This window comes from Anser cygnoides, chromosome 5 (assembly GCF_040182565.1).
Source record: "Anser cygnoides isolate HZ-2024a breed goose chromosome 5, Taihu_goose_T2T_genome, whole genome shotgun sequence".
Lineage (NCBI taxonomy): Eukaryota > Metazoa > Chordata > Aves > Anseriformes > Anatidae > Anser > Anser cygnoides.
In genome coordinates, this window is record NC_089877.1 from 27,120,104 (window position 1) to 27,134,777 (window position 14,674).

General features: G+C 35.7%; 1 protein-coding gene across 11 annotated transcripts in view; it reads left to right on the top strand.

Annotated features, from left to right (window-relative positions):
• RYR3 (ryanodine receptor 3) overlaps positions 1-14,674 on the top strand; it is a 234,166-nt gene that overhangs the window by 87,656 nt on the left and 131,836 nt on the right. For all 11 annotated transcript variants that reach the window (XM_066997687.1, XM_066997680.1, XM_066997684.1 and 8 more), the window contains exons 13-21: positions 178-346; positions 1,335-1,470; positions 3,433-3,528; positions 4,242-4,360; positions 5,634-5,767; positions 7,523-7,764; positions 9,925-10,117; positions 14,068-14,284; positions 14,498-14,602. In XM_066997687.1, the coding sequence (XP_066853788.1) occupies positions 178-346; positions 1,335-1,470; positions 3,433-3,528; positions 4,242-4,360; positions 5,634-5,767; positions 7,523-7,764; positions 9,925-10,117; positions 14,068-14,284; positions 14,498-14,602 (1,411 nt within the window). The remainder of the gene's footprint in view (positions 1-177; positions 347-1,334; positions 1,471-3,432; positions 3,529-4,241; positions 4,361-5,633; positions 5,768-7,522; positions 7,765-9,924; positions 10,118-14,067; positions 14,285-14,497; positions 14,603-14,674) is intronic.

A 14,674-nucleotide genomic window follows, 5' to 3' on the forward strand; every position in this document is an offset into this window, starting at 1 on the left:
TGAACAATAGATGTTTGAATGGTTTGCAATTCAGATCAACTGTTGTTCATATACATATGTTCTATGTATAAAAAGACTTGATTTAGATATGAACAGAAAATAGGCTGTTCCATTACACTGTAAATTAGTGTGAAAATGAATAATGCTGCCAGTCTATGTCATTCTTGATTTCCTTAGTGGAAACAACAGAACACTATCACCCATCGCCCTGCCTGTTGAGGAGATGGCTCAGACTCTGCAAGACCTGATTACTTACTTCCAGCCTCCTGAAGAAGACTTGGAACACGAGGATAAACAAAGCAAGCTTCGGTCACTGAAAAACAGACAAAATCTATTCAAAGAAGAGGTACAGAGAAAGGATTTGTTACCGTATTTTGATGTTAAATGTCACAAACATTGAGAGGAATCTAAACATTATCATTCAGATGTGTGTGTATATGTAATGGACTGTAATGCCATATGATAACTTGCTGTTATGTATTTTTGACTTCCATACTTTTCACAGGCCACAAATTCTCTGATAAAATTTGGTCTTAATGCTTCTAAGCATCCTTAAACAGGTGCTATTGTTAAAAGAAATTATAGTGATTAAAAAAAAAAAAAGTATTCTTCTCTCTACACATTTACACATCCTTGATGCTCCAAATGAATAATAAAACTTGGATGAATGATAGATGTTATTTCTGATGTCTTGCCTGTCCACCGTGGTATAAAAAAGGAACTTTTCATGTCTAGAAATTGGGAAAAGGTTAGCTTTAGTGAAAGATATGTATTACATAATTCTAGAATTGCTGCTTTCTGAAATCAGAATAATTATGCTTCTTTATAAATAGGAAGTATAATTTACAATATTTTTAGCCGTATTTGAATTCCTTGCAGGTTTTCAGTGTCATTTTAGTCTCAAACCAAACTGAAGTTAAAAATCTGTTCTGGTATTTTAACAACTTTGTTTTACAGATATTTTATTGGCCAGCAAAATTTCCACCGTTATTAATTAAGTAAAGTTCCTTTGTGTATAAATTGTTTTTTTTTCTATATAAGGAAGATTTTATGTAAAAAAAGATTCTATTTGCAAAAAAAATAAAAGCCTTTATTGTCAGCTTTGTTTTATTCCTTATATTTTATGACACTCAGCTGAGTAAGGAATGTTACAGAATCATTCTCCACAATAGGTGGTTTTGATATAGAAAAATACATATTCATATCTTATAAGCACAGTCATTTTTTAAACTAAGATAATGCAATTTTTAAAAGAACAGTGAAAAAAATATTAAAAGGACAGCACATGCTTTTTTCATATATAGTTGTTTTTCCTCTCTGTTTTATGTATATAGGGCATGCTGGCACTAGTTTTGAATTGCATTGATCGTTTAAATGACTCCAACAGTGCAGCTCATTTTGCAGAAATTGCCAGAGAAGAAAATGGTACCACATGGAAAGAAATTTTAAATCTCCTTTACAAATTGTTAGGTAAGTTCTTTGATTATTCCACTGAAGTTAAAAAAACAGGATATGTATTCTTTATATTTTACTTGTTGCTTCACTACCAAAGAAGAGTACTTTGTGTGTCATTCATTCTGTCATGTAAGTTATAGAATTTCTTCCATATATTTACTGATACTTACTACAGAAAACAGAGTTCATTGGGGTGGATTAAGAACTGGCTGGGTGGCAGAGCTCAGAGTTGAGCTCAGAGTTGAGACTGTGATCAGCAGCTCAGTCTAGTTGGAGGCCTGTAGCTAGTGGTGTCCCCCAGGGGTCAGTACTTATACCAGTCCTGTTCAACTTACTTGTCAATGACCTGGATGAAGGTACAGAGCGCACCCTCAGCAAGTTTGTTGATGATACAAAACTGGGAGGAGCGGCTGACACACCATTCAGAGAGACCTGGACAGGCTGGAGAGTTGGGTGGAGAGGAACTTCATCAAATTCAACAAAGGCAATGCGGGCTCCTGCACCTAGGGAAGAATAACCTCATGCATCAATACAGGTTGAGGGTTGAGCTGTTGGTAAGCAGCTCTGCAGAGAAGGACCTGGGAATCCTGGTGGACAACAAGTTAACCATGAGCCAGCAAATGTGCTCTTGTTGGCCGTGGCCAGTAGTATCCTGGGGTGCATTAGGAAGAGTGTTACCAGCAGGCCAAGAAAGTTATCCTCCCTGTCTTCAGCTATGATGAGGCCAAATCTGGAGTGCTGTGTCCAGTTCTAGGTTCCCCAGTACAAGAGAGACATGGAGATCCTAGAGAGAGGAGGACTATTAAAATCATTAAGGGACTGGAGCACCTCCTCCATGAGTAAAGGCTGAGAGAGCTGTGCCTGTTTAGCCTGGAGAAGAAAAGGCTGAGAGGGGATCTTAGTAATGTATTTAAGTATCTTAAGGGAGTGTCAAGACAATGGGTCTAGACTCTTTTCAAGAGTAACCCGTGATAGAACAAGAAGTAAAGGGCACAAACTGAAATGCAGCAGTTCCATCTGAATATGAGGAAGACACACTAGAAGTGGTGCTTTGAAGCATGAGATTCACAGGGATCATGAGTAGTGCAGAAATGCAGGTGCTTCTGAGGAAGTCTTCTGATTTCTTAAGAAAGTAATGAAATGTCATTGCCTGCCTTTTACTGCAGTCTTAAGAGTTTAAAGAAAAGTAGGATGAAAACTCTTTAGTGCTCTGTAGGCCTTTACAGATATCATCTTGATTTTCTTCTGCAGGTACAGTTTGGACATGATTGTTCTGTTGTAATAAATGTTAAGTTAATGCTTCATAATAAAAATCCTTGACAGTTTTATACAAAAGGCTTTTTGTTATATTTCAATGATCTGTAATAACTTCTAGAATAAAGAAGTTTCTATTGCTTATAACATTCAACTGCTAATGAAATTTCAAAGTGCAGTCAAATAACATTGTGTTTTGTGCTACTGAAGACTAAAAGCTATCCAATCTATATCAGGTTTTAAGCAGAAGGTAGGGCTAAAGAACAGTACCCAACCTGTGCTTGAGTGTAAACTTCCCACTCATTGGTAGGAAATAGAACTGTTTCAACCTATTGGTCATGACAGTGCTTAACAGTTGCACTGAACAAGAGTGGTGGATAATTTCTATAACTAACCAGAGATAGGAGTAAAAAAAAAAAAAAAAAAAAAAAAAGTAAATGTAGCAATGAAATAAAACAGAGATAAAATGTATTTTTGCTGAAATTTTGGTTTATCCAGTAGACCCCGTCAACTTCAAAAGTTGCATGCTCTTAAGAAACTGTCAGTTGCTGATAGTCAAATTAGTGAAAATCTTAGTTCTTTGTTACCATAACACACATGTATTTAGTATTTGTTTATTTTGTTGTGAAGTTATTTTAAAAATGTTAAATTACATATGATCAACATTAGTAATTAAAAAAAAATCTACTGTTATAAAATTATAACTTGTGGATTTCTTTTCAGCTGCCCTCATTCGTGGCAACAGAAACAATTGTACTCAATTTTCCAGTAACCTTGATTGGCTAATAAGTAAATTGGACAGATTAGAATCTTCCTCAGGTGAGACTTACTTTTATTATTAAGTTAACTCTCAATACACTGCATACAGATGTTGTGCGTGATATTTGTCAGAGCAGTTTTGCTTGAAAACAGCATGCGTTAGAAAATAAACTGTATCTGGATTTTATTTTTTTAATTATTATTAAGCAAAGTGTTATATTTAAACAAGCAGTTTTGTGTTTGTTTGTTTTTTTCTCCATTTATATGGTATGTGCAATACCACGTCCAATCAATGTTGAATTTGACTTCAGTAAATTGATGAATTTTCAGAAAGTATCAAGACTATTGTCCCATTGCTCTTAAGTAACACCAAAGTTGTTTGTGGGCACAACTGCAAATAACAGAATTGTTTAGAGATATTTTTTTATATTGCAGTGTTCAACAAAATATCAAAATACTATACAATGCTCCCTACTAAAACCTTTACCTGCCTTATTGAAAGGAAGGAGTTTAAATTGCATTTTTCTTAAATGCTTTTTAAATCATGGCTATTTTCAAAATAAATCAGAAAGCAACAGATACATAAAGCATTGATGTCTAATGTAGCTTACATCATAGGCATATCAATACTCTTTGAAAGTGTTTTCATTCTCTTTTTAGACTGGAGAAGAAACAGTGTCTCTTAAGATACCCTGTTATTTACTGAACTTTTGGATTATGTTCAGTTGTGCAGGTGATTTAATGGCAACATTTTTACTGTGGTCTTCATACAGGTATTTTGGAAGTGTTGCACTGTATCTTGATTGAAAGCCCAGAAGCTTTAAATATAATAGCTGAGGAGCATATAAAATCTATTATTTCATTGTTGGATAAACATGGGCGCAATTACAAGGTACGTTTGGAAAATCTGAGGATGTATTGATAAGCTTACAGTGATTGATAAGGAACAAAAACAAACAAAAAAACAGGGAAATGTGTACATGGAAATACATGATACTAGTATCTTCAAAGGAATAAAATAACCTGGAAGTATGTTTGCAAAATTGCTTTGTTGAGATTTAAAAAAAAAAAAAAAAAAAAGTGTAACGTTTAATTGCTTTTCTGTTTCAAATATAGCAATATGCATGAAAAGCTAATAAATATGGATAACCAGTCAAAAAAAGTTGTACCTATAATTTTGTATTAGCTGAGAAAATGAAGTTCACTGGTGTCTGTAAGTACCTGGGTAGAGTAGCTTGCTGCTTTGTGATCCAGAGTTCTTCAGAACCAGACAGGACAGGAATGGCTAACATAAATGTTTTGTTCTGCTGCTATTTGTGTTGGGCAACAGTTTTCACAGTGGTAATCAGCAGTGTGAAGATGATGCTGTATCTTGGAGTTAATTTATTACAGTTTACACCGTTCTGGCTATTTGCTCAGTGACTATATGTCAGAGCTCAAATGCATCTTTAAGCTTCTCTGTTTTTCTTGCAAAGGTGAGAAGTTGTGTTCCTTAGCAACACTATGTTGCTGCGTTCTCCCTTCCAAAACTTTTTGCTCAAAACTCTGTCCTAACCAGTAATTTGTTGGACAGTTATTCAATCTTTCACTTTCCAGACTGTGACCAAAAAAGAGAGCTGAAGCTTTAGAATTAGATCTTTCTGAAACTCTGCTTTGCTTCATATTAAATTCTTTTAAATGCTTTTAATTTAAAATATAAATGGGTTTTCAATATCTTATTGAAAGCATGCTTTCGGAACAGGTTCCTAAGTAGTCTGAGAACTGCTGCTTAGAGTTGTCCACTAATTTATTTGGGCCACAGGAAATTTCTCAAATAATTGTTTGTAAAAAAAGATATTGTGAAGAGTTGACAAGCAGCTGTAATAGCCTTGCTATTTTATAATAGAAATGAGAATAAGAAATCTCAAAGGAAATTTATTTGCATTTTGCAAACCCTCTGTTCTGAATGTGTGTTCCACAAATGTTTGATATCCACCATCAGTAATATAGACTATACTCAGTCCATATATAAAAAGAGTATTTAGAAAAAATAATGATGATGCCTATTATATTCCTTCCTTTAGGTCTATTCTGAATGTAGATTAATGTAGTTGTTAGTTAAAAACTGAACTACAGTGTATATAATAAAAGCCTTTACCCAACTTTCTTCTGATTTCGTCTTTCAGGTTCTCGATGTGCTTTGCTCTCTCTGTGTCTGTAATGGAGTTGCGGTTCGTGCCAATCAAAATTTGATCTGTGACAATCTATTGCCTAGAAGAGACTTACTCTTGCAAACACGTTTGATTAATGATGTGACAAGGTATTGTGACATGTTTTATTGTTAGAAAAAAATGAACTTAAATGTCTTCTATAATTGTCAAAAATACTGTAACCTAAGACATGTTTTGCATTTTTCAGTATTGAGACACACGTTATAGGACATGTTTATGTATAACTTCTTAAAAATCCATTTTTACTGCAAATATGGCAATTACTCTGGAAACTGTGGTCAAGTAGGAATTGTTAATAATAGTAAGATCTGTATTGACATTAATTGGAAAGGTAAAAATTGCTTACTTCTCATTCAAAGCAGAGTATGGCTCTATCTAATAATTATTATGGAGCATGTAAACGTTGTGTGAGATACTTTATGATTTAAGAGGCATTTGATTTCCTAGCAGCCTAACTCCTATTTTTTTTTTATGATCTTGTTATTCATCTTTTAACTATAAATTTTTCAAAGCATGGAACCATATGCCTTAGGAGATAATTCTGCAGCAGCTTTATGAAGTCACAAAATGGGTCCCTATCTCAAATTAAATACTATAAGCAAAATGTGGACATCTACGCTTATAGAATCCTTAAGGTTGGAAAAGCCCTCCAAGATCATCTGGTCCAACCATCCCCCTACCACCAATATCACCCACTAAACCATGTCCCTAAGCACCACATCCAAACTTTCCTTAAACACCCCCAGGTACGGTGACTCCACCACCTCCCTGGGCAACCCGTTCCAATGTCTGACTACTCTTTCTGAGAAGAATCACAGAATCGTCTAGGTTGGAAGAGACCTCCAAGATCATCTAGTCCAACCTATGTCCTAACACTAACAAGACCTCCACTAAACCATATCACTAAGGGCTACATCTAAACGTCTTTTAAAGACCTCCAGGGATGGCGACTCAACCACCTCCCTGGGCAGCCCATTCCAATGCCTAACAACCCTTTCAGTAAAGAAGTTCTTCCTAACATCCAACCTAAACCTCCCCTGGCGTAACTTTAGCCCATTCCCCCTCATCCTGTCACCAGGCACGTGGGAGAATAGACCAACCCCCACCTCTTTACAGCCTCCTTTAAGGTACCTATAGAGAGCGATGAGGTCTCCCCTGAGCCTCCTCTTCTCCAGGCTAAACAACCCCAGCTCCCTCAGCTGCTCCTGGTAAGACTTGTTCTCCAGACCCCACACCAGCTTCGTTGCCCTTCTCTGGACTCTCTCAAGCACTTCCATGTCCTTCTTGTAGCGAGGGGCCCAAAACTGAACACAGTACTCGAGGTGCGGCCTCACCAGAGCTGAGTGCAGGGGGACAATCACCTCCCTAGACCTGCTGGCCACACTGCTTCTTATACAAGCCAGGATGCTGTTGGCCTTCTTGGCCACCTGAGCACACTGCTGGCTCATATTCAGCTGTCTATCAACCAGTATTCCCAGGTCCTTCTCTGCCAGGCAGCTTTCCAACCACTCATCTCCCAGCCTGTAGCGCTGCTTGGGGTTGTTGTGCCCCAGATGCAGGACCCGGCACTTGGCTTTGTTGAACTTCATGCAGTTGACCTCAGCCCATCGCTCCAGCCTATCCAGATCCTCCTGCAGAGCCTTCCTTCCCTTGAGCAGATGAAGAAATGTCTCCCGATTTCCAACCTGAACCTCCCCTGGTGCAACTTGAGGCCATTCCCTCTAGTCCTATGGCTGGTATCACTTGTATCGTATTTGCAAAGTGAATTTGACTATTTTACAGCAATATAACCCATATGCCACATTTTATGTTTTACACTAACTGGATTATATTTTCTTTTTTAGCATAAGGCCGAACATATTTTTGGGTGTTGCTGAGGGCTCTGCACAATACAAGAAGTGGTACTTTGAATTAATAATTGATCAGGTTGATCCATTCTTGACGGCAGAACCCACACATTTACGAGTTGGATGGGCTTCTACTTCAGGTTATGCTCCCTATCCTGGAGGAGGAGAAGGATGGGGTGGCAATGGTGTTGGCGATGACCTATACTCTTACGGTTTTGATGGCCTTCATCTGTGGTCTGGTAAGTACTTTGCTCAGTTCCACTTCTATTCAGGGATTCTCGCATTCAGGGATTACCAACCTCTGCTTTCAGTACCAGTAGGTATATATATGCATCTGTTGCATATACCGTGTACTGATTTATAGAGAGCTGTATTCAGAACTTAAGGTTACCATGAAGTTATAGGTCATACTGCTTGTCTGAGATTTTAGTCAATATCGACCTATGCCAACTGGACTGTTTAGCAGATAGTTTTTGTCTTTATGATTTTGATCAAAATGTGATATTTTCTAGATCTAGATCAATACTGACTTTAATGTATCTGTTAAAAATCAGTGGATACACTGATCTTAGACAAATTCATTGTATTTGGATCTACATGTAGCAGTATTCTTTCACTTTGCAACTACAATTGATGTTAAATGAAATTATTATTATCGATATGTTATTGATATGTTTAATATGAATTTAGAGTTTGGTAAATTATTTCATAAAAGATAGTTCTGTCAATTAGAACTAAGAACTACTGCAATGTATTACCAACTTCTGTTGCTTTTAGAAGATAAATTTCAGTGGTATAACATCAAACTGAAAACCTGTAGTTGTTAGGCTGTTTGAAAAAAATAGTGTTCATCAAAAACATTATCTAAAACAGACTTAGCAGAAAAAATACAGTCTCTATAAATTCTTTTTAATGTGTGTAATAATATGGGAGACTCAATTTGTATTGCAGATTAAACTTGCCATTTATAAAGAAGAGGGGTAATGGATAGCAGCAAATGCATATTTTGTGGTCACCTAAGGAACAGTGACATTAAACTTGTGGTCTCATTAACTGTTCTTTGTTCAAGCAGATTAACAATGTTGGTGGGGTGAGTTAACAAAATGGACTTGACTGCACATGCAGTCGGCTAGATCTGAGTAAGAGCTATAGAAGAGCAAAAAGCATTGACAGGAAGGCTCATCTGAGGTGTTGCAGTTCAACTAATTTTTGTAATAATGCATGTGTTAGAAAAATTGCTGAAGAAAAAGTAGAAAATAGGAGAAGAAACTTTTTAGGGTGCTTTAGAGAGGGATTAGTTAGGGCCCTGTGGGGTGCAGAGTTAGCTGGAAAGCAGTCTTTGGAGATAAGAGAAAGACTGACCTTTTTTTCTGGTCTGCCTCCCCTAAAACTTTATACAAAAGAGAACTGCAGTATACTTTTTGTAAACAAATAGGTATGGTACAGCAGAGTACCTGTTGACCATGTTAATGTATGTTGCTGTAGAAACAACCAGGAAAGTGCAAGTGGCTAATTCTAAGAATCAAATAGCAACACAGGAAATGCTGATGGTTGTCATTTTTGCTTTCTTACAGTTCCTAAAATACTCTCTAAATAAGTAATATTTCAGTAAAGAAATATTGCATAAGGCTATAAAATACAAAATTATTTAATTACTAAATTACATCACCTACTATCTTTGAAAGCAATGAACGGAGAAAGAAAAGCAGTAAGAAGTGAAACAGTTGCTAGAATTTCTCTAAGATTGTACATAACTTATTCTACTTACGTAATTCCATAAAGTGGTGGAAGTGATCTGGCAAATAAGATTTGTACCTAAGATATGTAAGAATCTTAACTGATGAAGATCTTTCATATAGAAAGCTTTGTATAGAATGTAGATGAAACTGGAGAATACATGGGAGGGCTTAGAGATCTGATGAGTTCTGGGCTTGTTGTTATTGGTAGAAGCCTCATCCTTTTCTGATTCATCCACAAATGGAATTTGCTCTGTTAGATATGTAAATCTGTTATTTCACAAGTAATTAAAAAGAAAAAAAAAAAGGTATATAAGTGTTAGGCAGAGGGCATTATTTGCTGTGCCTCAGTGCTCTTACATAAGGCTACAGTGTGAATTCACATGACTTCAGCTGAGCATGTTTCTGTTTTGTGAACAGTGTCAGAGGTCTTGAGTGAGTTGCTCAGTTCGTGCACTGTTCTGTCACATATCAGTTTGAACAATATTAACTCATTGTCTGTTTTTAAAATCAGATGCATTCATAAAACAGATGAGGACAAGATCATGTTTCTGTGACTGAGAACAAAACCTTGATGGTGTTTTTGAGGAAATGTATTTATTACTTCATTGTTAAATGTTTGAGAGTCTTTAAATTCTCATTATTTAAATATTTTCATCCTAGGTCGAGTACCCAGGGCTGTAGCATCTGTCAATCAGCATTTGTTGTCATCTGATGATGTGGTTAGCTGCTGCTTGGATTTAGGTGTGCCCAGCATTTCATTCCGCATTAATGGGCAGCCTGTACAAGGAATGTTTGAGAACTTCTGTACTGAAGGGTTTTTCTTCCCTGTTGTAAGCTTATCAGCAGGTGTAAAGTAAGTGCTACTTAATTGTTCTTTTCTTAGCTGTCTTGTCACACAAAATGTCATTTGATTTTATATATGATTGATTGTGTCTTGTTGTTTCAGGTCTGCCCAAATACCAGCTGGGAGGGAGGGAGGCAAGAAAGTATTGATTTTTCAGGGATAATTTCACTTAAGGGTAAAATGTGAGCCTATTAGCAACCCGGCCAAGTCACAGTGTCTGAAAATCATTATTATATGGGTATTTGGTGACCTAGGGGAAATTAATTTTGTCTCATTCCAATTATCAGTGGAAAAAAGGCACATTAGAAACACAGCACCTTATTTGACACTAATCAAAATTCTCACACAGCGTTCTCAGCAGGAGGCTAAAAAAATACACTAAATCATCAGGAAAACTGATACCATATTCACAGTAGTGAATTCAAAGTGCTGATGAGGAGCATTTTTGGAAACTTATTACTGTCATTGCCCATTCCTTACCTGTTTTACAGCTAAAATAATGAAATACAAACTTAATTCTATCAGGTTTCTATTGTTTTCTTAACTTTAATTCATTCAGAAAATCTGCAAGCGTCAGTCTACTTAAGTGACCAAAATATATTTGTTGACATTATAGAGACAATGAAACAACAAAAGACTAGCCCTTGCACTGTTTGATATAACATGACTGACTTCTATTCAGTTCATCTACAACATCTTTAGTGCTTATACTGACAGGCAACAACTGTAGGAAGGAAAGATGTAGAGATAATTAAGGAGAATTTTTCAGTAAGAAAGTTGAGATTTTTCTGTCTTTTATAGGCTCAGCATGATTTCTGCATAAAATATGTATAAGCTATGAAAAAATTTTACTATGAAAAAATGTTGATGGTCTAGATGCCAATAGCTGCCAGAAATGGCCAAACCTAGAAGAAATAATAAGGATAGGAATATGAGATTCTGGTGATTGAGCGAAAGAAAAAAAGGGCTGGCTTACTTTTATATAAAGGAGAGCTTCCTCTATACATGGTAACTTTTGAAAAATGAGGGTTCAGTGTACCCAGAGAAGACAGTATGTGGCTTTCATAAGTCAAAGAAAAAACAAGTCACAAATGTTTCATACATTTGGCCATTCGAAAAAAAAATAAATCTTTGTTTCTCAGAGGTGAAGTGAATCTGAAAACTGGCTGTGGTCTTTTCCTTCTGTGATTAACACATGAATATTTTGACCATTTCATGCTTATGCTCCCAAGATGACATTATGACATTATAAACAGAGACCAAACAGACTGAAGGAAGTAATAGATAAGTTTTCATTTTTTCTCTGGGAGTGACCCTAATATGTAGTTGCATTAGTACAAGGGTGTCTGAAAACATTCATTATGTTTTCCCTATAAGAAAAACACCTAAATCAATATGATTAGTTTTCCTCATTCTTATTTAACATTGTTTGTTTATTTTGTGAGAACGTTCTCCCTTGTAGTTAATAGTAGCTGATGGCAGTAGTAGGTTATATGTTGTCTTTTGTCTGTTAATATCAGAGAAATGTTATTACATGGGAATCCCAAATTGATCAATAGAGTGTTCTGCACTGGGTGGAAACACTTGTGTTTCTGCTTCTCATGTGGCATGCCGGTTTTTCCTGTTTTCTTTCACTTTTCTCAGTCTCTGATTCTGAGTCTTTTTGATCATTCCAGCATCAGTTTTTCCCTTCTTAACCCTTTTCAGCACCTGCTTATCCACACTGTCTCTCATTCTTCTTTTTTACCATAGGCATTTTCTCCCTATCTGTCCTTTTTTTCTCCCTCTACCAATGGTGCTATCAGCTATGCTTGTAGTACTACAATATAGCTATTCAGATAATCAAGGAATTTAAACAGCAGATGTGTATTGAGATTTATTTCTTTTCTTCTATAACAATTTGTTTATCCCGTTTAAAAAAAAAATGTGTAAAAGCAGAGACAGAGAAATGAAATTAGACTAACTTTAAATCAACTGTCTAACATATTATTAAAGTTCGATGTCTTGAGATGAATAGTTGGATAGTCTGTATATGTTGAGATGAAAAATCAGCATCTTTAAGTGCCTGGTGCTTTTTGTAATTAAACATGAGGTACATTGAATGCTGTTATCTTGGGGTCTTGTTTTTCACAGGTAGACACTGTAGAAAGAAAAAGACTATTTACCTTAGTGTTGCCTGTCCTTCAGGCTAGGAAAAGTAAATACAGTTGCTAGCAAGTTGCTGAAATAATAGGTGTAGGTATGAAGAGTGTTTTTATAAAAGTATTTATGGTCCAATTCCAAAACAAAGCAAAAAGAGTAGTAATTAACCTAAATCAATATGTTTACCTATTTCTAACTGTCTTTTAGGAGTTATATTGCATTATATTTGATTTTCAGGAGGGTTCTTCTTAAGCTTAAGGTCTGTCAAATGTAAAATGTGTCTTTCCAAATGAAAGAGAAACATTAACATTTCTTTTGAAATGAGACAAAAAGCCACAGCTTCCTTTAGTAATCACGTTATCAAAAGAGAGTCTGCAGAATTAGGACTCTATAGTTTGGGTGGAGACTTAGGGAAATGCAGTGAAGAGCAAGGAGAAAACAGGTTTTGGCAGTAATTATACCATCATAAAGACCCTATGGGATTGAATAGTTTGCTACAACTCAGAAAAATTGACCAAGTTGGCAGGAAGCAAGGAGCTATTTAGTAGAACGTAGTCATCAAAGGAAGAATTGTGTGAAAGTCTTTTCCTTTCAATTCTTTCTTTGGCTTTTGCCTACTTAGAAAGTTAGAATTCTAGGTCTCAAAATGAAATTGACCTCCTTTTTTTTAAAAAAAAAAAAAATATTATTTTAATCTGTGTGGAGAGTTGCTATAACGAGCTTTAAGCTCAAAGTTGTCTCCTCAGATATTTAGCTACCTTGGGAACACTCAAATATTTAAAGCAAGGTATTTATAAAATTAAATTAGAAAGTATAAGCTTAGTAGAAGTAATCAATAATAATACATTTCTTGTGGACACTGAATCATTTCAGTTATTTGTGACTTGTACTTATGTGTGAGTTTGAGAAAACTTTTGACATGCTATTTCTCCTCTCTTTAAATATGTTACTGGAGTCTTTTACTGTCAGTGAAATATGTTGGTCTGACAGTTCCAGTATTTCTAAAAGTGTAAGTAAAAAATGGTATAAACTTCTGGTCACACCATCATGAGAAATGTGTGGATTGTTTCCTGGAGATAACAATTGGTGATTTTTTTGTTATTGTTTACCTCCAATGTTGGCACATATAAGGATCCAAATATGAAGTCAGATAGTGTTTGTTTTTGTTGTTTTTCCTGCTATACTCTTATTTTTATATGAAAGGTATATGTCTGAGGAGAAACAGAAAACTTTAGGGGTTTAGCAGCGATCCGAGCTATTTGTTTGAAACTCATTCCCAGTTGTAGCATTTGGTGTAATTTTGTTTGCTTGATTTCTGTATTATGATTATAGGGCCTTTTGTTTCACCATATCCTGTTTTATTGGATTCTTATGTGCCAGCTGCCTGCATGAATCCACTGAGAAGTTACATGAAAAACTTAAAGTAGTGTATAAATAGTCCCTGTGGTAGTTTTAGAGCACCAGTCCAAATTAAGTTAGATTTTCCCAATCATTTAAATGCATTAGAAATTTCACTAAACTTACAGGCATTTGATTTTAAATAAGGAATATATTTTTTTCAAAATACACCACTGCATCGATAATTATTTTTGCTTTGGCTAAAACAGATGCTCAAAAATAGTTGGTAGATGATGATGTTATTAATAGCATCTGCTAGTAGAAATGCTTGGTAATTTTTTGGTGTTTATCAACGCATGAAATAAACCACCATTTTTATACATGGTTTTCAAGTAAATGTTTAAGGTTCTAAATGACGTATTTATAATATTAGTATATGCTGAGTATTTAAGAGTATTTCTTCATTGAAAATTGCACAGAGCTCGTTTCTTATTGGGTGGACGTCATGGAGAGTTTAAATTTCTCCCTCCTGCTGGCTATGCTCCCTGCTATGAAGCCTTGCTTCCAAAAGAGAAGATGAAACTGGAACCAGTGAAAGAATACAAGAGAGATTCTGATGGAGTGAGGGATTTGCTGGGTACAACACAATTCCTCTCCCAAGCTTCCTTTATCCCTTGTCCTATAGACACCAGTCAGGTATGTTAAGTGTGCCGTTATGGGATAGGAAAATATGACTCAACAAATGTAAATTAGCAATATAAAAACTAAGGTAGCTTGCCACCTTTCTTTTAGCAACTCATCATCTGTGTGTTCTGCTGTATTTAACTAAACTAGATCATCTTGTATCTACAGGGTTTGGTCACACTGAAACCTTTTCTTATGTGTGGAATTGCTGTGTTCTTTTCTTAGATTGCTCTTCCTTTTCATCTTGAAAAGATCAGGGACAAACTAGCTGAAAATATCCATGAACTGTGGGGAATGAATAAAATAGAACTGGGCTGGACATATGGCAAGGTATGTTTTGAATGTCCTGTCCTGTCATATTAGGTTAAATGTCCTACCAGAAAACTTGGACTGGGAATTTTA